Source organism: Cuculus canorus, chromosome 7, assembly GCF_017976375.1.
Source record: "Cuculus canorus isolate bCucCan1 chromosome 7, bCucCan1.pri, whole genome shotgun sequence".
NCBI classification, from domain to species: Eukaryota; Metazoa; Chordata; class Aves; order Cuculiformes; family Cuculidae; genus Cuculus; species Cuculus canorus.
The window spans coordinates 29,963,774-29,991,161 of NC_071407.1; the positions used below are offsets into that span (position 1 = coordinate 29,963,774).

The following is a 27,388-nucleotide window of genomic DNA, read 5'->3' on the forward strand; positions in this document are numbered from 1 at the left end:
ATAATGTCTGTGAACCCACGGAGGTTGCTTGAACTATCTTCATCCATAGGATTCTGTCTGATTTTAAGAAAATCTTAACATTTTAACAAAACCTATTAATGACAAGTGATTCCCAGACCTGCTACGCCTCCTTCAGTGAATGGATCATTTAAAGCACTGCTGGATAGCAGATTTCTTACTGCCCATGTTGATAAAACAAGGTGGAACCCAGCTTTTATGTGAAATTGAAGTTATTTTCTGAAACTTCTATAAAGGCCGAAGAACTTCATATGGATTTTCAGAAGAGCAAAACACCAGAACAGATCTTCTGCTACCACAAATCAACCCAGAGCGCAACAGCAGATGATCTGACAAGCTAACTCTGCTTTTTCTCTAGGCAAAATGTGGTAAGCAACCCTTTCTTAAAAGCCTGATGGTTTATGTGCTTTGAGGTGGAAACTTAAAAAAAATACAAAAAGCTCTATTTGTGGGAGGACGAATCCTTCTACTGCATTTTACATTCAAGAAACAAAGAAACTCAAATCCACTTGGGAAAAGAAAATAAGGCTATATTTATTCTAAGTAAGTCACTTTTAGTCAGGACAAGCAGTTTCTTCCACACTTGATATCATCTTTAAGTCACTGTTTCTCATCAAATGACGTGGTGATAAGAACTTCCTGAGATAATAGGATTCTATTTCTAAGCAGTAAAAATATTATCAGACGCTACTTGGCATTCAAATTTGCAAGAATAGAAGAAAATTCCTCCACCCAAATATCAAATGTACTCATTTTGGCCACTGCTGCATTATACAAAGGAGCAATAACTGGAGACAGTCCTTTTCCAGAGTTGTCCAGTCACTCCTGAGACCCTCAGACACACAATGGTCTGGAAGAGAGATGCTGAACATTAAACAATTTTTCTTCTGGCAGGACACGTACCACAACATCCTATAACTGATTATTTACTACACAACACCATGTGAACAAGACACTAAGGCTTGGAAAACAAGAGGACACCAGAATTCAGGCCGCTTGTACAACTTTCATTTGACTGTCATATAGATTTTAAATACATTTCCCCATCTCCTCCCACCAGCAAGGTTCCTCTTATTTTTTTAGTGCGAATGGACTGTAGTTGTTGAATGAGAATCTATTCCTTATTCTGCTGTTAGTGATGTGTGACACCAGGACATGCTGTTCAAATACTGCTGAAAAAAGCCAGAAGTGTTACAATTCTTCACAGAGGCATTTATTGAGGGTTGGTTGTTTTCTTTTTTTTTTTTAGCTATAAGGAAGTACACCACAAGCAGTAATTGACAGTGTGAATCTTAAGCTCACTTTTATGGATAAGAAATAAACAGCAGGTAAAAAGCAACCCTGCCACAGATCTAGGTTTGTATTTACCACAGTACCTAGCACTACATAGTACATTCACTCAAATATTACTCGTAATGGTTTGCATTGACTTCCATCACAAGTGGAAACGTGGAATACAGATTTATCTGTTCACCTTTGAAATGACTTCACCGGCCTCGTGCAGCCATGGCCAAGGTAACTGTTGCTGATGAAGCCATCCTTTCCCTGCCCAAATTCTCTCTTTCATTTCACAGACTCCTTCCCACCTTTGCAAACCAACGAGCCAGCTTAAAGCTCCCATCAGTGCCAACTTTCTCCTCCTCTGCTCTCTGCTCTGTACATCTTGGGCTCCCCAGCAACGCTCCTGCATCCTGCTGGACCTTCAGCAACAAACCCATACCACTAACCCAGCAGAAAATTCTCCAGCTTTTTGGATGTTACATTGTTTGTGGATGGTTCAGTAACTGCAGCTGGGAGAGTTCCCCAACTCAGTAATTCCGAGCGATGACCAGACGCATGCACAGATGTGCAGCACCAGGACCACATTGTCCCCCAGATGCTGCAGGACGTATGGATTTTGCTTCAAGCAGTACCTGCTGATAAGTACTTTGGTTTACCCATCAGGTGCCCTATGAAAGTCCACAATATCAATGGGGAAACAAGCGAACGGAGAGGAAATCACCATCCCAACTGGCCAGTGTATCACCGGAAGTCACTTATTCAAGCTTTTCAAGACTAACTGTAGCATCAAAGCACTCAGATCTATCAAAAATCCGTCAGTATGCACAATGGTGCCCCACTCCCACTGAAAAGGGAAAGGTTGTGCGGGATCAAAGCCACACACAGATACTATAGTGACTGGAAGGTAAATACTCAAGGAATGCACATAGGAAATACAAATTAAGGGCAGAACCAGAGAAATCTCATCCAAAGAAGACACTAGGGTGCCACTCTGAATATGTCAATAAGTGAAAAGTCAAGAGATTTATGTATTAAGAACCAAAAAGTATTATGTGATTGCTCTGGCACTTATCAGCCATTAGGCACATCAAAGGACCTGGAAAAAAACAAAGAATATGAATGTCTGGTTTGGCATTGCAAGTAGTTCTGCTATTCTGCAAAATATAGACAGCTTTGGTGGCACAAACTGATGCGTACGGACCTTTTCCCACTGGATAATGACAAATCCTGAAGCAAAAACTATCAGAAAATGTCTGGGCTCACTTGGCCTTGCAATTATTTTTTCTCTGCCTCTTGTTCATCTCAGGGCTGCCACTTTCAGGGTGTGTGTTGAAAGCTTAACTGACTCATAAATGTCAGTGCAAACTTTAACCTATAAAGCCAGGCATTAAAATTTCATGGTGTTGGTGTGGGAGACAGCAGGGTAGTGCAGTTGCAATAGTATAGAGCAGAAATAGCACTTGGGATCATCACAGAGGAATTCAGCGAGGTTTGGAAAGTCCTGTTTAACAAAGAGGCAAGACAGTGCCATGCTGTATCCTAGATGTGCCGCTACTGCTGCCTTGTCCCTATTAAGATCCTACATTTCAAGAGGAAACGACAACGCAACCTTGCAAAGTGCCCCTAGCACCTTCTCCTCTGGCTTCCCAGCCGGACTGTTCCCCAAAACGCTGCCAGCAACAGTGGAGGGCTGCTCCTCACACCCTGCCTAGCTCCTGCTATTATTTAATGTTTGTTAACCATATTCACAAAAGCACAGGATAAAGAACAGATGAGCAAGCAGCAGGCTGGGCGGCAGAAGTGACGCTTCAAGTTATTTCCTTCCACAGGAATGCCTTGCGCAAGCACTGGAGCCCCACGGAGCGATGGATGCCACACACCAGGAGCACTGCGTTCTTCTGAGCTCGGGGTTTCTTTGAGGCACCACTGCACACTCTGTTCTACCGCAGGTAGCACAGAAAAAATTACATTTAATCTCCCTCTATTGTTGTTTCCTAAATGAAGGCAGGTGAGAGTCTGCTCTGTGGGTTACTGCTGCTGATGGTTTGAAATCCCTGCTGTGAGAGCCCCAAGAGTCACACACAGCAACAAACCACCTTGACTAGCGCACTGCACAGCCAAGGACACAACTGCCTGCAGCCAGGTTCTGCCGCTGAACCTTTCCTTCAGCAAAACAGCAAGGGAATCATTGTACCGGCAACATTGCACATCTTGCCTACATTCCGTCAGGGCCTGCCACCGTTCCTCCTCAACCCAGAGCTTCACTCACTTTCCAGATGGATGTAGAAGAGACTGGAAGCACTGAGGAAGAACAGGAGGAAACCACCAGGCTTACAAGACAAGAAGAAATAATGCACATACCTGTAGGATCATCCAATTGAAGACCATCATAACAAATTAAAATCAAGGCAGCCGTGAAGGATAGAAAGGTAATCTTATTTCTCAAAGTGCCTAAGTTTGAGGGCCAGTTGTCTGAGCTGCTCTCACCTTTTTTCCCCACAGACTTTGCCCTGCCTCCTAGCACCTATTTACTCTGCATCCATCTTCACCTAAGCCTGCTTCTCCCTCTTCGCGCGCCTGTGCTCTGGCAGAGGTCCCTGCCTCGCACCCAGCACCTTTGTGTCCAGGGAGCATCACAGAGCACACATCATGACCCGCAGCCGCATTAGTTGCGCTCACTTCATCCCTTTCAAAGGCTGAGAAATTGCCCCAGATTTGGGAACAACAACAGGCACACGCTCCTGGCACCACAGCAAACCCTGCTGCAAAATTCAGAGCATTTTATCCGAAACAGAGCAGCCGGGTACTGTGGCTGCAGGATTGTGGCTCTGCTTCATTTCAAACACAGTGAAACCAACATCTCTCTCCATCTCCCACACAGTCACACCTCCACAATTTTTGCTGGAACTATTCTTTTGTTTTGTTTTTTAATTCACCCTGAGGTAAAAACTCACTATGGAATGGAAAATTTCAGCTTAAAGAAATTTAAACTGTGGCAAAATTACACGCTAATGGGAACAGGATCTGAACTAGGGAGTGCTGGACAAACCTAACTAAACACAGCACCAGCAGCTCCACCTCTAAAGCATATTTTGACCCGCTATGTAATTAGACACAACTTCACAAACAGGAATTATATAAACCACTCTGCATATATTATTTTCAATAACCCCAGCCGTTACTGGATACATCTTTCCATTCACATGGATCCAATTAAAGAATCAGCGCCCAAACTCCCTGGGAAAACCAGAAAAGAAAGAAAGAGCACTGTGAGCACACTCCGTCTTTGCTTCATTCCGACGGGCATCACAAACCTGTTTAACTCTTTAGGCTACTCTAAATGTCTTTAATGCAGGCTGTTGCCCTAGAATTTCTTTACCCCCTCAAGCCTGCACCTTCATCCCACCTGTCTTTTTCTCGAGAGCAAAATCTGTAATCTGCTGCAAAAAACTTACCTTTTCTAAACAGCCTGCGAAGAGTAAAAAGTAACGATGTCATGCAAACCCATGTCATAACTATATAACAAAAATTAAAAAATTAAGAGGAAGCTGAGTAACGCAGTGAGATAGCACTGCTTCTCTGCCCGGGAGACTCATAAACCTGCCTATAAAGGCTGTGGACTGCTGTTTTCAAAGATACAACCCCCTTGTACGGCTTGGATTATTTTTCCATGTCAGATGCACCACTAACAGAGTAAGACAAGCACTACACCTTCTTAATATACTCTCTTAATACCGCAGCAGTTTATAAGTTATTTCCCTCAACATGTGACTAGTTATTTTTTTTAGCAAGATCAAGTCAAGAACCACCCTTTGGTGGCAGTTTGTACAGCACAATGAAGTCCTGAAGTGTTAAGTATTATCATTTGGCAGAACGGTTGGTGATTACAACACATAGCCCGAAGATATTTCACCTCTAGATCTGCCACCATTGGGTTGATGGAATAAAGTCTGTTCCTAGCAAACTCTCCAAGGGTATAGTAAAAGGGACAGTACAGTACATGTAACTTCATACAAAGCACAGAAATCCACCTGCATTCTACAAAACATTTATCTCATCGTCAAGTAAATACAGCTTTGAATCCTACTTAAGTTTTAAAGAGAAAAGCTGCACAAATGCTTTCCACAGAACAGGAACTCACTAAAAGCAATTTCTTTGGACCACACTGCACTGGGTTTGATCGATTGGTAGACATTCTTCTCACCAAACACCATTCTGCTAGCAAAGACTCCTCTCCTCACTCTGCTGAAGTTGTTCCCCAATATCTCATCATGTTTCACCAATTATTCCATATGCTTTTCACAATAAAAGGCAAGAGAAATGCTCCGTTCTTTCAAAATGTGTTTTCCCAGCAGCTGGAATGGCACCTCTTCAGTACCCTGCTACGCAATAATCCAAGATTAGGAGCCTATAATTAAAAATAGCCACGAGAGATCACAGTATAGTATACACTGCTGTCCTACAAGTCTACTAATTTGGAAAATCCTAAGCTTTTTTACTTTTTCAAGGTAATTTTTACAATGCTGCTTTAACTCAGTACTAATCTGTTGCTTAGAAATACAACACAACAGTGCCTTACAATGGTGAATCCCATCAGTTCAATCAAATCACAAAACTAGTGGCAAATGACAAAATATACGTTAAAAAGTTATGTCTTCTGCACATTTACAGATGAGAAAAAAATATCTTTTGACCAAGAAAGAAGAAAAAAGCTGATATATCAGAGGAAAATAATCTAAACTTCAATCACATCTAAAGCTCTGTTAGCAAGTTTGTCGTATGATCCTTTTGAATTTCTCGTACACTCAGCAACTCAATCTGATAGTAAACATCAAACCGGGAACGGAGCTTTTGAAAATCCAGACTCAGCTGATACAACTCTTTTAAGTCAAGTTCAAAGTAAATTTTGAAGATGAGATCGCATACTACACCTGAGTGTTTATGACATTCAATAGGAGAAATATGCAGCTCCGCGCTGCAGCGTACCCTGGATATTCCTTCCTAACTCTCGTCTTCCCTGCTTTGCCTACCCTCTCCAAAATTAACAAAGCAAAATTAATCGAGCTAAGTAACTCATGAGGAGTTTAAGAAGACAGCAAAGGAGTTTTACTTTGGCATGTTAGAGTAAGCAATACGCAACACAAAAATCAAGGCAATCCCTTCTCATCCTGCTGATCAGCATTTTACATTCACTGGAGACTCTACAAAGCCCCACATGTTTTCCTCAAACGGACACAGTGCAACTCCCACGTGAGCTCTGCGCTTTCATCTGAGAGCAAAACCTATTTCACCTCATTGGCGTTCAAGAAATACTGCAAACTGCTACCCTGCAGGCCACTATCCATCTCCTTAAGAGCATATAAACACTGGAACTCTTTAAGACATACGACTTAAGATATTCTTCCTAAAATAACACTCTGTTCTGATTTTGCTGCTGATGGTAAAACTTTCCTGAGTGTCAGTTTGCATGAGAGAATTAGCAGAGCATGAGAAAATTAGCATTAGCAGACTTTTCTGACCAGAAAGTCAGAGCTTGTTTGCCATCACTTGATTTCTATCATGAGTAACTTCAACTGTGTGAGCTGCAATAGAAAAAGTCACCGACAGATTTTTTTTTTTTTTGCTGGAAAATTGAAATAGAAGGTGAAAGTCGCCTGTGCTGTGACACTGTAACATACTATTAATAAATGATGACTGGCACCAAGTCTGCCTTATCACTTACACACCAATGAAAGAAAAGTCATTCTAACAATTTTCCCCAAACCATAAGAAATACTCCAGCAACTCCTTGTATATTTTCCATAGGATGACAGTCAATATTATGGGAGATCATTTCCTTGCACACCCCCTTAGTGAAAAAGCAGCTCTGAAACAGCCATGTCCCTGCCTTTCTCTGAGAAGCAAGTCAAAGCCTGACCTACAGAAGGATAAGGGCAGCTCCACGGAAGCAGGAGATGCTGAGTTTTATCTAAATGCCTTGCACAGTGCTTCCCAAGCCCTGCTGCCACCCCAAGGACAGCAGGGCTTGTACCCAAAGTCTTGGACACTGGAACTGGTACTGCTAGGAGAGGGAAGGGAGGAAATTTACGGCACCGGTCTCTGTATTCTAGCTCTTTCTCCTGCCAGAGGAGACCTCCAGAAAGCAGCACATTTAACAGAGCACAAGCACTTTCTCAAGGTAGTATACATTTAAGCTATGTTCATTTCAGCAGAAACAGGACAAAAGGAATAGATCTGGTAATTAAACATAAATCCTGTTCACAGGACTACAGATGACTTTCAAATGAGTAATCAGTATATTCTTTCTCAATGTTTCAACATCTATATGACTGTATTTTGAGTCAACACAGAGGACAGGGATCTAGTCCTGGATCTGTATCTCTTTATGTCTCAGTGCTGTAAAAAACAAGGAAAAAATAGATATTCTACCTTAACCATCTGTGAGCTTTTATAGAAAAAAAGGAGCATACTTGTACCTTCACAAATTCTGTCCAGTCGCTGCCGCTTGACTTTGTGTTTATCCACAAGTGCCATCCTTGACGGTATTTCACAACTTTCTGATTCAAAAAGCAAAGCAGTCCCCCAGGAACTTAGGAAAATTCATAGGAATCAGCATGCATACCGCCACTGTCGATCCTGCAGAGAAACAAGGGATTCATTAGCATTTCCAGCACACCAGGTGAGACCCACCTGTCCCCAATATCACAGTAAGTTCCTGGAAGGACAGCTGTGAGTTTGGTGCTTCCATGCTCAGCGTCCCATCAGTCACACATCTTATACTGCAAGTCGAGCTTACAGCCCCTTCCCTTCTCTGCAATCAGAAAAAACAGCATTGTACACAAGAACTGAAGTGCTGTATGGCCTTCCCAGTTTTATTTCTGTCTTAAAAAACTATTCCTAGCAGATAAAACCCATTAAGCTATTTTGTAGGCTCGCAGACACTGCAAGATTATGATACAGTATATAAACAAGGGAAAGTAGCTCTTGCTTTCCTAGCACTGTCACAAACATACACACAGACAAGCCACTTTCATGTCTTGTTTGAGCCTTGCCCTGTAAAAGTCATCAATGGACCCTGAATTTGCAACTAGACCTCGATACATATTCCAGCTGTCAATGCAGCATGTCCTCACCTTCATATTTGAAGGCTAACATTAAATTTTGTGTGCCAGAGCTGTTGTTTCTAACATACCCACTTTTAAATGCCAATGAAATAAAGCAATCCATAAAGTGGTGTGTGTGGCTGATTTATAGGAATTGCTCTACAAAGGGACAACAGCCAAAGGCTTTTCCACATTTTGATGACACAGAGGAAGACTAAGATCCTCTTGGGTCTGATGCTTTTGTTCCTACAGAGAGCCAAAAGTTCATTTAATCCCTGAAAGGTCCAACCTAACCTCAAGCTGCAGACCCCAAACGTGCCTTTGTGGCACTTCTACTCGACAGCTTTGTTGTAAAATCCAGGCAGAAGTTTTTCAAAGCAAGTTCCACAACAGTATTCATGAATCAAGACATACAAGAAAAGACCTCATGCTGAGAACTGAATTTAACCAATTCAACACTACATACACCAATTTTTTACTGAGTTATGCTATGCTGCCAGCGATTCAATATCCTCTCTTACAATTTAATGGGAAGACAGGTGACTGATAAGAGCTACAAACCTTCCAGGGATGGATCCTCCGTAAGAGGCTCCTTCACCAGCTATCCACCACCCTTTAAAGCCCACTTAAATGCATCAAAAGAGCAGAATTAGTGGAAAGCTGTGATTTCTAGGAACATCACATTTCTTCCTGCAAGGAGAGAAGGCAAAGAGGGAGACAGGCATGAGCAGAAGCACAACTAGAAATACTCTTCTGAGTGGCCACGTCTTTCATGCCACAAAGTCTCAACCACTTTGCCTACAAAGTACTAGAAAAGGTTAAAAAAACAAATAAATTGTGAGAAGCCATGTATAACCACAAACTTAGTACCACTTATACAAACTACCCCCAAAAAGCTCCTCCATGAATTTTCACACTGCATTCATAGAATCATGGAATCATAGAATAGTTTGGGTTGGAAGGGACTTTAAAGATCATCTGGTTCCAAGCCCTCTGCTATGGGCAGGGCCATCCCAGTAGATCAGGCTGCCCAAGACCCCATCCAACCTGGCCTTGAATTATTTGCAAACCAAATTTTCAGAACAAACTAAAATCCCACTGGGTTCACATAATATAGTACACAACAAGAATAAGACCCTGAGAACCAGGCTGATGTCTAAAAGTTGACTTGGGCAATGCCTGTAACTTTAAATTCTGCTTCCTCCTCCATAGAGCAGCGATAGCAACATTTAACCCATCCTCTCAAAACACTTCAGGTTCTTCATATTCACATAGCCCAGTCAGGCGTTTCTACCTTGCATTTTATTCCTCTGCGACAGCGTATGGCTCTCCTAAAACCATGCCAGTGAAGCAATAAATTCCCAGAAAACACAGTTAACAAATGCAATACGTTAGACTGAGCATGCAAGGGGTAAAGGCTCTAACAAAGCCGCTGCATACCGAAATGACAATTGCACGGAGATTATTGTTATTATTATAAATGGTTATCAATTATGCATCACATTGATAGTTAATTTATAAAAGGAAAAGGGTTGTGTTGGTACAACTGAATTCTGACTGAGGGAAGATAGGTGATTTCCTGGTAGTTAATGGCCAATTTCCCAGCAGCACAACTGCAGCATAATCTCTGAGATTTATAGCAATAATTAATTGATTTTTTTTAAACACAGGGATGCTAAAGAGCACGATTCCCACTCACATTAATAATTAATGCAACTTTCTAAAAGAAGCAGAAAGCTTTCATTCGAGAGGCAGAAGCTTACTACAGTCAAAATATTTCTTACAACAAAAATTAAACTGTTAGTGTAGCTGAAGCCAGAGCAGCTAACAGCATTTCTGTGAGCAACATTTACACGTATACACACAAATTTTTAGGTCCCACCCCGTTTTCAGGGAGAAATACCAGCTTATTAAAAAGTCATATCAGGAGGGAAAAAGTTAGTATTTTTGTTCTGAAAATGCTCAAATGGTTCATGATGTTGAGGCTGCAACTCTTTTTTCGCAAACCAAATCAATATGCAAAGTGTATTTAATTCTGTGAGAGTGCATTCTCTGATGGACGAGTGCTTCTGTTAAAGTTCTTTTCTCCTGCCATCTCAATTCCCTGCATTACTCCCTCGAGGAAAGCTTTCTAGAAAAGAAACTAATAACAATCAGAGAAATTACTGCTCATATTAACAGAGCCTTGCACCGCTTAACGTAATGCCCCTAAATGAACTCCTTCCTAATGATGTTAACTATCCTGGCTTTGTTTGACAGGTGTCCATGATGGTATCAACCAGCAATAAAAGCCCACGTCAGAAGACTTATTAAAAATGTGGCAGGAGCTGCTGAGCAGGATTTGGCAGGGACGGATAAAATGGAGAAAAGCAGATGTGCAGGACACAGAAACAAGTGGATACTCCCCAGCCTTCGTATGAAGCTGTAATTAAAAAAGCAGTTCTTCCATTTGTTGGTTGAAAGACACAATTAGTTGCGCACCCAACCTCAATCTACCCTCAATGATTTCTCCATCCAACCCAATCTCAAAACAACCGCAAGGCTAAAATGTTCCCCACAATAAACTAAATACAATCAGAAGAAAAAAAATCACGGTCAGCAATTAAAATACAGGAAAACCTCATTGTATAAGGAAATTTGCGAGAGAGAGGTGCACATGAAAATTGCACTTCATCTTCAGCAAGATTAGGAAACAAGTGAAGTGATTTACATACAGTAATTGCATGGCTGTGTTAGCCTCCAACAGTGTCTTTCAAAATGTAAATTTTCTTGAAAACCCTCGGACACTACGATAGCCCAGCAGTTATTTATTTATTAAAGAAGGAACATATTTAAATACAACGTTTTAGGAAAAAAACCATTCTGATATAACAAATTTAAATAGGTTCCTAATATTGCCCATTAAACACCACAATCCATAAGCCAGAAATTTACAGCAGAGAAAGCTGTATTAGGGCTTATTTTTCCTGCTTTTGATAGAAGATGAAAAGGAAGAAAAATTGATTTTCCAAAATAAAATGTGCTGTTAGACAAAAATAAGAGAAAGGTGACATCATGAAGAATGTGTTGTCTTCTAAGCTCTCTCTCAGCTAGCATTGGTTTATCATTTCTTGATTACACACATCAGTAGCAGAGCACCACAAACACGAACAACATCTGTTTCAGAGTATCCGCGGCAGACATCCCCATCTAACCACAGTGGCACCCAGCAGGTGACTGAGAGACCTCCTTCCCAGTGCTCTGTACCAAACCGTGTTTCACGCGTTCTCTCTCTCTTCACAGCCCCAGGGGAGTGGAACAGCGTTCCCTACACCCTATTTTTTGTGATGCACCAAAGCCAATGCAAGCACACTGCAGCACTGCAGGCTTTGCTAAGCATTATAAAATAGCACCTGGGAGTCCTGCCCAAAACGCAGCTCCTCGCCTAGGATTGCTGCTTCTTGAGGTGAATGAACAAGTGGCAAGAATGCACCATTTTTGCCAAAGAATACATGGTTGTAGATTAAGCGGGACTCCTCTTTAGCTTCAAATACAAGCATCTTTCTAAACAATCAAAAAAACATGCAAACACTCCCAGACACTTACTCGAGTCAGCAACCTGTTGCTCATAATTTCTGGGCCACATTTTCTACCCTCTATGAAATACGGCATCAATAAAATGAAGACTCCCTACCAGAGAAACTCGTGCTCCATGAACTGCCAAAGCTCCCATTTCCAAATAGCAATGGAAAATTTTCGTCCCTCCTCACATCTAAACTGTGTTTCCATGTGAACAACTTCTTATTTAAACACGGGAAAATCCAGTCTAAACATTTTGACGATACCATCGGACATTTCCTGGGCTCTCAGCAATGGAGAGGTTGCCAAAGGTTCTGTACTCATAATTATTGCAGGACATCAGTACTCTCAGTTGGAAGCAGACCAGGATGCCCAAGCAGTCCGTAATCATGAAGTTAGTATCCACTCATGCCTATTTTGCATTAAGGTCCAGCTTTCCAAAGCTTGATTGCACTTGAATCGATATTTCAACACAAGAAATATCAGAGCTGTGAACTGTTCGAGCCCCGTGTTAGCGTCACCGGGTGTTAACTATTTTGAACTAGGCAGCCATTTCCATGCCTGATCATTTCAGACGTTGGCAGCTGCCGTGGGGAGGGCCGGAAGGGCTGAGAAGCAGAGTTCAGTGTAAGAAAGGAAAAATGGAGAAAAGAAAGAAGGAGACACACAGAGATAATGACAGGGGAGGGAAGCGGACAAAGGAAACAGTACAATGCAGGAGGAACACTTCGTGAACATTGTGTCATCCTTCCTCCCTACTCCAGCGGCACATCCTTAAGTGGGATGCCCTGCTCAGCCCCCATCACCTTCCTCTCTCTCTAAAGCCCTGGCACAACTGCGGGGGAGGAGGGAAGCACACGGAAGGGAAGGGACAGACAACATGATCCTTCTTGAGATCCTTTTTTTGGATGTTTTCTTTCAAACAACAATGAAACCACATGGGGAACTCACAGTGTCAAGACACTACAAAGCTCAACAGCCCAGCAGAAAACAAAAATGGATTAAACATTTATACAGGTAGTGAGAACATAGATTTTCATTAGCCAAAATAAGAAACAGGGTACTTTTTTTTTTTTTTTTTTTTTTTTTTTAAATGCCTGAGGGATGGAAACCCTCACACCTGGGAACAGGAATCACAGTTTCTGTGTGGCCAGTGTCTGGACTTCTGCTCCATTAAACACTCTCAGCCATTGCATAGCAAAAAGGAAGCTGGGGAAAAAAAAGAACAAAAAAAAAAAAACAGAAAAAAAAACCACCAGGCATTTTTTTTTTCTAAAGTTTCTGGGAAAACTACCTTGGCTGTAAATCAAATCTGAATGCCAGACTCCTAGCAGCCTCCATCCCCCCCATGGACCTTCAGCACCTTCAAAATAGTGAGGGCAGAGCTCTTGCTACAAAACTATTGGTAATTAAGTTTAATGCTTTTACTACTTATTAGTATGATTTTGCTGCTGCAGAACGTTCAGCGATGTTTTGCATTAAGGCCTCTCTGTGGGAATGACTGGATGACGCCATGGGTGGCAATAAGCATTATTTGTCTAGTTGACTCACTTGTTTTCTGCCCAGAAACCTAACGACCAAAGTCTTGCCCCTCCACTGCCTACCGGGTGCCTTCCCCTGAAAACCAGTGAGGAAAGTGCACTCACTGGGTGCCACAGCACAGCAGGTTGAATGGGCTTCATGGTGAGCCAGGACTCCCACGTCAGCACCTGCTGATGGAAAATACAGAGCTCTTCTGCTCTTCAGCGTACAAAAAGGGAGAATAACGTGCCGTAGGAGTCTTGCGCTGAAGAACTGGTAACAGTTTTGAAGAACTTGCTATTATATGAGTGAACAAAATGTACCATAACAGCATATGAGCCTGCACATCTGTTGCTAAATTAAACACACTACATAATGATGCAGACCACATCTTAAAACATTATGCAACAAGATACAGACTGTGCTAAAATAATAAGGCTACAAAGATGACACAGAGGGCCTGATCCTGCATTCCTTTCAGCCCTTGAAAGTCATGACGGGAACCCCTCATCAATTCTACTCCATCAAAGATACTTGTTGACTCAGTAAAAGAATCACGATTATATACATATATATATATATGCCCTTCAAAGGGAAAAAAGACATATGGGTTTGTAGCATTTTCCTTCCTTTCCATCATAATGATGCATAAGGCATGAGAACGGTTTTTGTTTGGATCTGTATTTATTTTAAAGTTTCTTTAAGAATCGCATTTCAGGTTACAAACTGCGCTTCAGATGGGCTTCTCGGTAGCCAGAAAGATGTTCTGAAGACCTACTGAAATGACGATATTCACATTGCCACAACAGCCATGGTACAAAAGAGAAGGGAGTGAGATAACTATTTTAATTTTCAACTCTTTTCCCCCACAGTTTTATTTTCCAACATTAATGACTAATTCTCAGCTTTGAGAATATAAGACTCAGGTGTGTTCCCTCGTCAGGTAGTAACAGCCCTCTGCAGATCCTCTGTGAGCTTTCAAGTAAAACTAGGAAATAGCAGAAATGGCACTCCTTTCATTCCTAAAGCTAAAATAGAAACAAGCTATCCAAACAGAGAGCAAGAAAATCACTTTAAAGAAAATTACTGTCATCTCGCTCTCTGGCATCAGAAGCGAAGCCGGTTGATGTTCTGCTTACCCTGCACCAACAGCCTTCCAGGGCCTGGGGGTGGGCGAAACAATAACCAGGAGCCAAACCCAAATTATCCACTAAGCTTCAAGAGTGCCTAATCCATCTGCTAATCAATCATAGGCCTCCTTCAGCCTCTCTTATCTTGTTTTTCTAAGTATCTGATAATGCACATACTGATATTGCAAGAGCACATAACTGGCTGGGAAACTACTCCTAACATTTCAAATAAAACAAGAAGATATGATACATGAGCAATCTTACAGACTGCCCTACTGAAAAATAAAATCTCCTGCTACTTTTAGCAGAGTACTTTAAAGTACTTGTTATTTATTTTCACTATTCGCAAAGACTAATGCTGGAGCAAGGTGAACCTTCACTGTTACACACCTAGACAACCAGAAGCTCTCCTCTACTCAAACTGTTATTTGCTTCTGTACTAAAACCAGCACAGTTAGGTTAGAAACCCCGAGAAAAAATGAGTATTTGCTGGTTTGTCAGATGAGCTATGCAGTTACTTGGCCATTAGAGGGCATTTTATACTGTAGAGTGAAGCACCCGCACACAGTTTGTGAACAGCATCACTAACCCCCATCTGGAGCTGCTGGAGAACAGTTTCTGTCTACTCTCATTTAGTAATTACCACTTTTCAACCTTTCCATATGCTGTATATAGATGAGCAAGCAAGAGCAAGGACAAGAGGAAAAGAAGATTAAATAGCCATGAAAAAAAATTCTGATTATAGAAACACTTTGGTGCGCTGCTATTGTTGCTTCCAAGGTTTGGCTTTGTTCAGCTTACTTCTTCGCCCTCGCTAACTTCAACACAGCAAACTTCATCCTTTTTAACTCTCACAAGCAGCAGTTTATGTTTTAAGTTTTGAAAATTACTAACCAAGAAAAACAGTAAATTGTGCCATTGCACTACTACCCGTCTCCAGAGCTAGAGAGGAGAGCTCATGCATCTACAGAACAGAACAAAGGCAAATCCAGCTTTCTCACTGCCAAGAGTTCGGACGTGGTCTCTTACCTTCAGATGTCTCCTTCTACTATACTGCTAAATGTGAACTTTAAACCGTTTTCAGCTTCTGCTGGCTAGGAAACCACACAAAGCCACCCACTTCCCTGTGTCGGTGGTTTTCCTCTCTCCATTTAAATACAAATCAAATTAGGAAAGAGATAGATATCTCACTATACATCTCCAAATATACGTATGTTTGTAATCAGGGTGGCCAAACTTCCTGAGTATGAGCTGCATACCAAAATCTTCATGTGGCCGAGAGCCACATCCTCCCAAACCTCCATACCCTCCTCCCACCACACATTCACATACCACCACCACCCCCAAGCCTTTCTCCCACCTCCACGACTGTGCTTCCAACTCGCCAAGCCTACTCCCCTCAATCAGTCTCTGGCTGAAAGCGCAGAGCTGGCAGAGTTGGTGACTGTACATGTCGTGCCTCACTACAGCAGCACCCAGTGCTCCTGCCTTGTAGCATTTGATGAAACATCTGTACGTGGTATATACTCCCACAATACTCACAGCTTACTCTTGAATTCCTCCTTAACAGAAAGTCCAAAACAACAAGCACAGCAACAGCAAGACTACCAAAATGACCCTGGCTGTCAACATTTTCCTTTGGGTGCCCAAGTTAAAGGGCCAATACTAAAATCAATACCACTTGCAATTCTTGCAAGTTCTTGGCTCTGTATTGCCGCTAAATAAAAGAAATAATAAAAGAAGTAAGCAGATGGGTGTATTCTTACAAGAAAACACATGGGACATGCAGGGAGTACAGTGCTTCCTTCTTCTGTGCCATCTCCGCCTGTCTCTCTGTCCCAAAAGGCACTCCACTACCACAGTGGCACCTCGTATCCTAAGTTGTAACCAGGTGCTGCTGCATCAATGACAAGAACATGACGGCACCCTCGTCTGAGCAAGCACAGTCCAAGTAGACTTACAAGACATACAACTGAAGTATCCCTAAGTCTGGAATACTACCCTTTACTCCCAATTTCTTGATTTAATCAGGATCAGACAATTAAATCTTAGAAGATGACCCAAGGGGCTCCAGCAATAAGCAGCAACACAGGACGTTCGCCTTGGCCCTTGTCCCACAGTGACCAAACAGTACTGCAGGGCAACATCTACATAATATGGAAGGTAACTTGGTGGCCTCAGTGCGGTTCCTTAGGGGATGCATGGCCATATCCCAGGCAAGACCACAGCAGTGGACACCAGTCCACACGTTCATGCCCCAAGACAGGGACAGAGGAATAGCCGTGAGGACTGCCTTGCAGGAGACTCAACTCCACTTGTGACAGAACTAGCTCACCTGAAGATAAGAGGGTCCAGCAGACCAACAGACTCCCCCGTATAGAACAAACTCTCTGTCTTTCTCAGTACATCACACACATCTTAAGGCTTTTTCTGCCACACCTCCCAGAGCCTGTCCCAGGAGCTCTGCCTGGACTGGGGAAACTGAAAAGAAGAACTGACACTCTTCTATCTCCAGGAAATCTTTAAATTTGCCCTTATCTTACTACTTATATTTACGAGTCACTCTTACATAAGAAGTCCTCATCTGCATTGACTTGTTTAGCAACATGAAATAAAATAGCCTGAAGCTATTCATGTTGCTTAACGTACTGTTTTTTTTATGTAGATGATGCTCTGTGTAAAGGCATATTCAAAGGGGAAAACTGTTTTGTTTGTAACACTTATTACTATCACCAAAGAAAATATGTTCTAACAAGCCTCCAAAGAGGGAAACACATGTAATACCTTTAACAGCTCAGCCAATTCATCTTCTCCTGCCCAACTGCTGGCAAAGTCTCAAATGGAAAGTCTGAGGATGGAAATGTGGAAAATCCTGTTTCTTGTGGTCTGAGATCTGTTCACGCTATACAATCTCTTTCCATCAGAGTGAGTCCTGTTTGTTTTCAGCACATAGCAGCATTACTCCAAAAAAAAAAAAAAAAAAAAAAAGAGTTCAAGAGTTCAAGGCTACGTCTCCATTCAGTCAAACATCCACAATGCAAACCAGTCCCTCCGTCCTGCGCTGAAGGCATTCCTCTCCCCAGCACCTACCTACAAAAGGGCCTTGTCTGAGGGAAACATAAGGGAAGGAAGGAGCAGAATGCTAAGAACGGTGGAGAGAAGAAGAACGCAGTCAGGTATTGTGGTGTCAAGGACCAAGGAGGGCTGGGATCAAGAAAGGAGCCAGGGATGAGGATAGACGGCAGCTTTTGGAGTAAGCAAGGGGTTGCGGAGCTTGAGGGGACACTTCTGCCCTTGGGGCTTTCCTCATGCAAAACTCATGCTCCAGACAATATTGAGCCTCACGGGCTCAAACAAAAGCACAGTCAGGATGGAAATGTGTGAGCGTTCCCATGAAGTCCTGCAGGATGCAGGGTGGGGCAGCTCTCGGATAGCTCATCCACTAAACACTGCCTCCTCCCTGCTCCTACATCCCCAACCCTCCCTCCACATCTCGCCTTTGCCTCACGCAGTCTCATTTCCAGAGGAGTGAAAGCAGAGCGAAGGAGGAAGCCAAGTGAGCAGAGAGAGGTTTAGATAACAGTAATAAATAAGATGAAATAATTCTCCTACCACTAACCTTTACCGGGAAATCAGAGTATCCTCTGCAACCACCGCAGGTTTGCATAATCTACACATCTTTCTTATGAGCCTTGCCAGCTTGCTGTAGCAAGGCTATTTTGGGATTTAACACCACTCAGGTTATTGACCTAAATTTATACAGGCTCATCTGGAGCCATAACGGTCCATTGTGTGACCAGGCCTGCTCCGAGCCTTAATACACAGATTATTGATGCAACGAACTGTGACGGCTCCTATAGAGCTGTTATGGTTTATTGTAGCAGCACCTACTTGGGTCCATTTAATGCACGGATCGGTGACACAATAGACAGAAATGGCCACTACTAGGGAATGCATTATCCCACGGATCACTGAAAGGATAGACTGCAATGGCTCCAGCCTCCTGTCTTAATGCAGGGAGCAGGGAAACATGCCGAATCCCCAGGTTCCCAAATCCAGGGGAGCTGCCAGTGGATGGCCAAGAGGTGCAGGGTTTGGAGGTGTTGGGACATTTCCCCCTACCTACCCAAACCAGCTGGGGCCAAGAAGTGACATTTGCAGAAAGCAATTTGCTACTGAAAATAAGGATTTATAATGAAAGCCCCGTCGGGACCAAACTTTTAGCAAGAACAGCCACAGGCCTGCATTATAGATCAAGGCTAAAATCCTGTATGAGAAATAGATGGAAATTAGCCAGAAAAAATCAGTGTCCAATTTTCAGCATAAAAAAAAAAGGAACGGAAAACATTTTATGTTCCAAGAGAATACAAAGAAAGTGAGTGCAACAGGAAAGTGCACAAATATCTACATTTCTCCCTTCTTTTCCTCTTGAAGAACAAAAGTAATCATAAGAGGCTGAGAGCTAAGCGTGATTTAAAGGAAGTCCCTTGTGTAGAAAGACCTCAGGCTGAGGAAAGGAAAATTAAAACATTAACACTAACCAAGTGTTCACAGCTCCTCACAAACACCAGCAAAGAGTTCAAAAAGCTGCAGCTGGCTTTCCACTATCGTGTGCATCTTCTCCACTATTTACCAGGAGCTTTTTTTAACAACGGTGACACTTCACATTCAAAACTGCAGTTAAAAATAGACTGTTTGCCCTCCGTTTTCAACCCTGCAAATTCCCTCTGCTCCTTTATGCCTCCCTGAAAGCCTGCTGGTCTCTCTCCTGCTCCTCCTGCCCCACCATCAGCCATGGGGTGATGCAGGGGGGGCTGCCCAGCTGCAAGGCTGCCCCAGGACCTCATTCAACTCTGGGATCATACCTCTCTCATTTCTTCCCAAAACTCTTAGCAGGCTTTATTTGCAGGAATGAAAGCAATGGGTTTATTCTGTATCTCGATTTCCCTTCCCACCTGCTTTTGCAGATGACATAAGACTAACGCTTTTGAAAAAACCCACCCAACACTAGTGTTTTCTCTTTGGCCTTAAACCCTGCAATCAGCAGCTCAACTGGAAGCATAGAGAAAGAAATTCCTTTGTTATCCTGTAGCTACTTAAATGCTGAACCTTCAAAACCTCCTCAGGAAACAGGTAGGCTGCTACTATAAGGAGCCCTGCACAGGAGAGACTTGAAAATCAATATCCTTCACCCAACTTATCAAATTTACTAAGGACATTTATACAGTATAATTAAATAGAAAAGAGATACAAATACAGAAGAGTATTTGCACGGCACTGCATAGCAATTGCATTATCTCTGGAACAGAGGACACTTTGACAAAAAGGAGGGAAACCGTCATACATCAACCAAAGAAGCCGCACAGAGCATGGGGAAGGTCTCTGCTCTCACTGCTCAGGGGCAATGTTTAACACCTAAGTAAAGACAGCCACAAAGTATCCATCAGCCTGTGTACCTGAGGCATTTCTACAGGTCCTGTTCAGTCAGCCAAAACAATGCCATCAGAATTACATCGCTGATGAATATCATCTAAAACACTCAGCCGCTTCTCAGACTCATACAGGGTCTCCAGCTCACGTTGGGGCACTTACCCCTTTCTGGTTTGGAAGCAAAGCAGACACTATTATGTTGCTTTTCAGGATATGAATGTACCAAGTAAAATCGATTTTGCCTAGTAATCCACTTGGTAAATCAGTGATGTTTTCCACAACCAGCAGCCGTCTCTCTAGACTTACAAGATAAAATCTTCTATGCAAGGTTAAACCTGGGAAAGGCTGACTGCCAGCACAGGGCAAACTAAACCACCATGGAAAAGGCAAACTAGATTATCTGGCTATTTGTTAAACAATTCTTCTCACAAGGGTTGTGTTACAAGCATGCTTTGTGAAAGCTCCTTGCTTCCAGGTACAGCCAAAGAAGCTGGCTCCTCGCTCAAAGTCACTACAAGCGGCACACTGCTATAAGAAGTGACATGTCTCTTGCCATACTGACCTCAAAATTCAGAATAGCCCGGTGCGGTGCTAGACACAAACACTCAGGTCCAAGGGCCAGTGAGTGAAAGCCAGGCGTATTTGCAAAAGGCACCCAACTGCAGGCTTTCTTCTACTTCCAGCTCAAAGGTTTGATATTCTTTGTTGCCTACAATAAATAGGCACTGCCTAACTACGTTGCCCAATAAAGATCAATATACAAAATGGGCGGGATTCCTGCCACTCAGGTGGGGCTCTTTGGGATGTAATCATTTAATCCAACCAATTTGCCCACGAAGATGTTAGCAGGTAACTTGCAAGATAGACTGAACGAGGGCTGATAGAGGACATTCATCGCTGGAGCAGAGGCACGCTGTACCATGCACTGGTCCCACCACGTCTTAACTGTCCGAAAAGCAGAGGTGTGACTGTTTGGTAATATCTATTGCTGCTCCTTCCCTGCACGCTGCTCCCTCTGCTGCCAAACGCTACAGGCAGAGGGGAAATATCAGTCATCCATCCAGCTTGCATATACTCATGGGGAAGAGTGACTATAAGGTTAAAGGCTCCTTTTGTTGCCTCTCTTGTGTCTTGATTTGTTAACGTGAATCACACTCCATTCTATTTTGAACAGTCCTTTATTAAAAAGGCCTCTGAGTCATTTTCTCTAAACTTGAAACTATAAATATGGTAATGTTTGGGTAACACTTGGGAAATTTTAAGATTTTGCATACTTCTCCTTTTAATTGAACAGGAAAAGAAGGGTAATCTGATGCACAGAAAGAGCTTTCTTTCCCCCCACTACTTGTCCTGCACAGTCCCACTGCTCTGGATAGAAATCACAGCTCATGGAGTAATGAATGTCCTCCACTAGATACACATGGAGAGCAGAAAGAAAGAACAAATACAAAATAAAACATCTCTTTAAGGAAAGGCCAAAAACCCAACAAGTGACAAGCAGGTAATCTCTATAAACCTATGTTCAGTATAGTACAAAAAAAGGGTCTATAAAGGGAATTCCATTAACTTCAACATATATCCCTTTGCAGATGGCATAAGTCAATAACTAAAAATCATACTGGTATTTAGTTGCACCTCCAATGTCCCCCATCTGAAACCAAAAGAAGAGTGAAGCATTTACTCTCCAGACTGAATGCCGGTAACCCAGGAAAATGAGCCCTCATGCACCATATCTGCACTTTTTTTATCCCAGATGAAGACACCTCGTCCTATCAATGCCACCAGATGAGACACTGCAGCAAAGCCAGCTTTGGAAAAAGGCTCTTCACTAACATACTAAGGTCTCAAATGATTTTATGCCATGCACACCAGTCTGCATCCACATTTCTCCCCTCCATTACCTCAGTCCGTGGCTTGTTCCTGTGGTCTCCAAGCAGGACTGTCAGAAGAAAGCAGGCTCTGGCCAGGAAAGCCAAACGAGAAATTTCCTTTAGCTGCTTCCTGGATGAACCAGGCATCTCTGATATTCTTAGACACATATGTCGTGCTCAGACTTACAGGTCCCTTGGTCCAAAGCAAAGTAAAAGATGGCAGGAATGAGGAAACTTTACTGCTCATTCCCACCACATTTGCCTCCCAAACTGCTTTACTTCCTTCACATTCCCACCCAGCACCATCTGCAGCAGCAGATCCAGGGATGCAGCAGGGAAGGCCACGTGGCAAAACAAGCAACACCCAGGTGATAGCCAGGCAGAGCAGTCTGGGACAAAGCTGAGATCACTTTGACTCCCCTGGGCAGGAACAAGACCCAAGGGGCAGCAGAGGAGGAAACACCAGCAGATACCAGGATGGCTTCAGTGATGCAGAGAATGCTGAAGGGAAATCTCACTGATGAAAGCCTCGGGCCCAGCACTGCCAGTCTTTTACTTTTTGAGCTTGGAGGCGACTCCAAGATCCCTTCCATTCTGCTCAACCACCACAACAGGGATATGGGCGATGGACGACCTGCTCAAGCCGTGTTATCGGTTGCAAGTCAAACCTGTGCAAAGACTGCTAGGGAAAATATTATAAAGGGAAACTCATTTCCCCCAGGCTGCCTGATAGAGCCCATCAGAGGAAACATCTGCCATCCTCCACAGAGGACAAAAATGAGGAGGAAGTGGTTGGTCCATCCAGAGAAAAGAAAGTCAGAAACATTAAAAGCACAAGGGTCCCGACCAAGGCAGGGGACTCACTTCTGCAGGCAGCTCCCAGCAAAACAGGTTAAAAAAGCAGTTTTATAGACTGCCCAGTATGAAAACAGCAGCAGCCCCACTTGATGAGGTCAGGGACTGAAGTGGCCTATGGTACTTATAAGAGAAAACATCTGTTCATGTTAAAAGGTCAGCAGGAAATGAATGCTATTTACTTTGTCCTTATTGGTTGGGCCACCGCTCCTCGAAAGAGAACCACACATGGCTTAACTTAGTAGCATTCACGGAACAACAAAAGCAGCAGCCATCCCACCGGCTGCCCACCTTCAAGGCCCCTCAGTGCACCCAGGAACCCCACAGATTGGCCATTCCCTCACCGGGCAGCTGCCAGCAGCCCTTGGGCAGCCTCCCACCAGCTCTGTGCCACCCCACAGGCCACCACTCGGCACCCTTTTGGGGCCCGGGTGAGGGAATCCTTTGCGCCACCTCAGGAACCAGCCACTAAAATAAATCCATCAACATAAAAGCAAAAAAACAAGATGTTTCTTCTGAAAAACAGGAAGCGTTAGGTACATAGCAGCTTAAAATAGCGCCTGCTTGATTTGTTGACAAAACGTGGGTCCCAAGGGGCCGTGTCTTTTTTTTGTGGGTTTTGTACATTTTTTTGTTGTGGATGGCCAGGCTCACCTCCCTGGCTGCCCAGGGGTTTTGCCTGCCCTCCAGCAGCGCTCCCCATCGCCGCTCCGGGATGCTGGAGGAGGTCGATGGCAGCGAGCCCAGCCACGCTTCCTGTGAGCAGCACGCGGGCTCCCACAGGAAACCCCAGCAGAAAACAACCACCAGCGTGAATCAGGGCTCACTCAAATAAACAGAGGGAATATTTAAGGCTGGCCCTCCCCTCATTAAAACTCACTCTGAAGTTTTAAGCATGTAGGAAACCAGTTTCAAACTTTCCCTCGCTGGCTTCCCAGAAGGCTTTTTATATGTATTGGAGTGCAGAGTTGGCCAGGCAGGACAAGCCATCAATGTCTAAGGACAAACTTAATACGACAAGGCTCTGATCCAAAGCCCTGTTTTGACAATAAGTTCACAACCAAGAAATTACAGGATGCACCCTTCTGCAGAACAAAGGAGGGAGGAAGAAATTTTACACTCCAGCTTTCTATCGAGGTTGTGTGGCATTTTCCTATCACTCAATACCTTCCCTAGTTTGGGCTCTGCCTCTCCTTCCCACCACACAGCACGTTCCAGTCCTACAGACCCCACAATGCACCCTGCCTTCTTGATTCAGTCTGCAGAGGTAGAAAGCAGCAAATTTTTCTTGTCTTAATTTAAAAATAATAAAAAAAAAACTAAAACAAGAACAACACTCTGATGATCTAATATACGCTAAAATGACCATACCAGAAAGCAGGTCAAGATAGTAACTTTCCACAAACCCTGGTCTATAGACTAAGGCCACCTCTAGTCCTGCCTGCCTGCCTTCTCCTCACGCCGTGGAAAACACTACACCAGATGCAAAGGGGCCTCTATCGTGAATAGCTAATTATTGGACCACATTAAATTATTACTCAAATTAAGATTTGTGGGTTTTCCCTTAGCCTAACAATATGCCTTTGACAGCAGCATTGCAAATACACTCGAGCAGGAGCAGCAGTCTAGCTCCATGTGCAATTAGGCCAGCATGTGGATCTTATTGCTCCTAAGGACTCTTATTTGATTGCCCGCACCACCAACTGGTGAGAAGTTTTCAAGTCTAAATACAGAAGAATTAGATCACTCTTTGGGGTGGTCGCATCTGGGGATGGAAAACCAGATGGAGCACGTTTTTTTTCAAGTCCTGTGTAATTGAACCAGCACACAAAGTTGCTAGGAAGCAGGCAAATACAACCACCACTTTGGGGCAGCCTGTAGCAGAGTCGGTGCCGTGTCTGCCAACACTCGTAGACAGCAACTTAAATACTAGCAGGGAAGAATGTCTCACAGGCTCGGTTTTATAAAATATCGTTGTGAATGTGAACCTACTGCAAGTGTGCAGGAGCTCTGTGACTTCTGACACAAACACCTGCACCCACAGTCTTCTCAATGCCACCCAAAGAATCCGAGAGATGCACAATTTCCTCGGTTCCATGAAAATGCAACACTTGTAAAAGAGGGCTGTGAAACAGGGGAATGAAGGGGAGAGAGGGGGAGTGGAGGAAAGACTAATAAGTAAGGATCAGCATTTCAAAACACTGAGAACCAACCACGTACAGAGATGTCCACCATGCATGCCAAGACGTTTTGCAGGCTGGATGGAGACTGTGATGGGATAAGCAGTCTCTGGAGTGGCCAGCTCTCATCACCACAGCCAGCTACAGTGGCAGCTGAAGGGGTTTGGGTCTGGCAAGGCCATACTGCAGGGCTTCGGGAGTGCCTCACAGGTGCAAGTGTCCACCCTGGCTCTGCATGCAGCGTCAGATAAACCACGGCTCATTCCCTGATGTGGGATCAAGCCATGAATGCTGGTCCCCAGGAAGGTCCGTACATCTGACAGAGCACAGGATGGTCGTAAGTCTTTCCTAGTCAAAACATGCTTTGTAGACCAAGACCAACGAGACCGAGGGACGAAGTGATTTCAATCAAAGTTTGGCCAGCAGCATTGCATACACACACACACACACAGATATATGGCCTAATAGGACAAGTAAATCTAAATCTCTGCACCTGCCTGGGACCTATCTGGGAATCCGTATCTCCACCATATTAAACAGGACAAACAACTTGCATTGTTCCACCATTCCCAGCAAGGTGAACCACGAATAACCGCTGAAGGAGCCCATCCAAATTTTCTGATGCAGTCCACATTTCATTTCAGCCATCTAATACACACCAGTGCGGCAGTGTCCTGCCCTGCTTGGCTCTCTGGAGTGATGGATGCAGGAAGCTGGAAGCACACAGCTGTGCTCCAACTTCTGCTGCATGTGCTTCATGCCCGTCTTTCGCACGGGGACAGGAGCCTGGTGGTCCAGGAGCTGCTGTGAATACCTGTGCCAGCCCTGAGCTGGGGGTTATTTCTTCCCTTGAGCCAAACAGCATTGGCATGGACTGCTGCAAAATGGCACAGACTTGGCTAGGGAATGGCTGCTTTAGAGACAAAAAAGGCGTGTTTTCCCTGGTGCTTAACCTTGTGCTGGGTTTTAAAACCTGTGGGTTTAGAGACCTCCTTATCAGCAGCTAACACAGAGCACAGCTCCCCAAGATGCAGGAAGTGTACAAAACCTTACTTTCCTTTCCTATTTTGTTTTTTTTTTCTCCACCTTGGAACTCAGAACATGCAATAATAAAGTCAGAATTCAACCATAAAAAACGAGACGAAGAGATATTTCTCCACCAAGTGCTGAGTTTGCAACTGGAGGAGCCTGAGCAACTGGCAGCTGCCCACGTGGCATCCCTTGGGCCCCGATGGCGAGGGAGGGTTGCACCTGCTCCTCTGACTGAATATCCCCAAAGCACAGCAATCTGAAAATCAATTAGCTATCCAGGCCTAACCAGAACACCTTTAAATATTTGTTTGGGACTTTTTCAGCAGCGAGCAACAAGTAGAAGAACAAATACATGTCCAGAGTCAGAACTTCACAACTCATACACGTAAATGACACACTCTTATGAACATGGCCTGAGTATAAACATTCACCTCAAAAATAACCCTGTGTGCAATACGGAATCAGAAGAGCAAGGAGGCTGCTAGGGAGATCAGAGAGCTTATCAGTAGAAAGAAGCAGCAATGGGTGGTGAGGGAAACAAGGCCCTGTAGAGAAATACTCCTCGAAAAAAAAAGACAAACACCTGGCTCTGCTGTTTTAACAGGTTTTTGTTTTCCAGACAGCCCAGAGGTTTTGTGCACAAAAACACAGTAATTTTGGTCTAGATTTTTCTAGTTGCGAATTGAGAATTATTGGCACTTTGAATTGGTGTTCAAGGAGTACTCGGCGTTTTAAAGGGTATTATTTTTATAGGCATTTTAATCTTTTTCTGAGATTAAGGAATAGTTTCCTTTGAAGCCACAAAGCCGACACTTTCTGTATTACATTTTTAACATCCAGTTCTATGCTGGCCAGGCTTTTTCTTCTTAAGCCAGGCCAACCTTCCTTTCTGCATCCTCATTTCTGCTGCCTAAATATCTGTGGGATATAATGCAAGTTACACCAGACCAATTTTTTGAACTGCTGCTACAACAAACTCCTCCATGGCCTTGGAGCATCTGAGGCCACTGGGATTTTTCAAATAACATGATGAAATATCTGGGTGACTACATGGCCAATTTTAAGCAGCCAATTTGAAATTTCTGGTTGGTAGTGCACCAAGGGAGTGCAAGGTTCAAGAGCTGGCCATCACACAACATGTTTTACAATGAATTTGGACTGTTTTTCTAACCCAGCTGTCTTATTTAGAAACCAATGCAACTCTCCAAGGTATACAAATAATTAATTTCAACCCAAGCTCTAAAGCAGCAGCGCCCAAACTTTCTTTCTTGGCTGTGACCTCATTTTACAGACCAGTAACTCCATGCAACCCCAAACAGCAGAATAAATACAGGACAAAATGAAATTTCTGTCAGGCTCATAGCCTTGCTCGTAACTTCCCTGAACCTCATTTCAGGGCCATCACACAA

The 27,388-nt window shown here is 43.5% G+C and overlaps 1 protein-coding gene across 2 annotated transcripts in view; it reads right to left on the reverse strand.

Moving 5' to 3' along the window:
* Positions 1 to 27,388, reverse strand: part of CTBP2 (C-terminal binding protein 2) — a 142,834-nt gene that overhangs the window by 55,952 nt on the left and 59,494 nt on the right. Inside the window, exons 1-2 of one of the 2 annotated variants that reach the window (XM_054070916.1) lie at positions 17,396 to 17,524; positions 7,776 to 7,935 (exon numbers count right to left, since the gene is read on the reverse strand). In XM_054070916.1, coding sequence (XP_053926891.1) covers positions 7,776 to 7,833 — 58 coding nt within the window. In that variant the 5' untranslated portion in view covers positions 7,834 to 7,935; positions 17,396 to 17,524. Of the gene's footprint in view, positions 1 to 7,775; positions 7,936 to 17,395; positions 17,525 to 27,388 lie in introns of those variants that run through there. The other variant, XM_054070915.1, reaches the window with a different exon arrangement.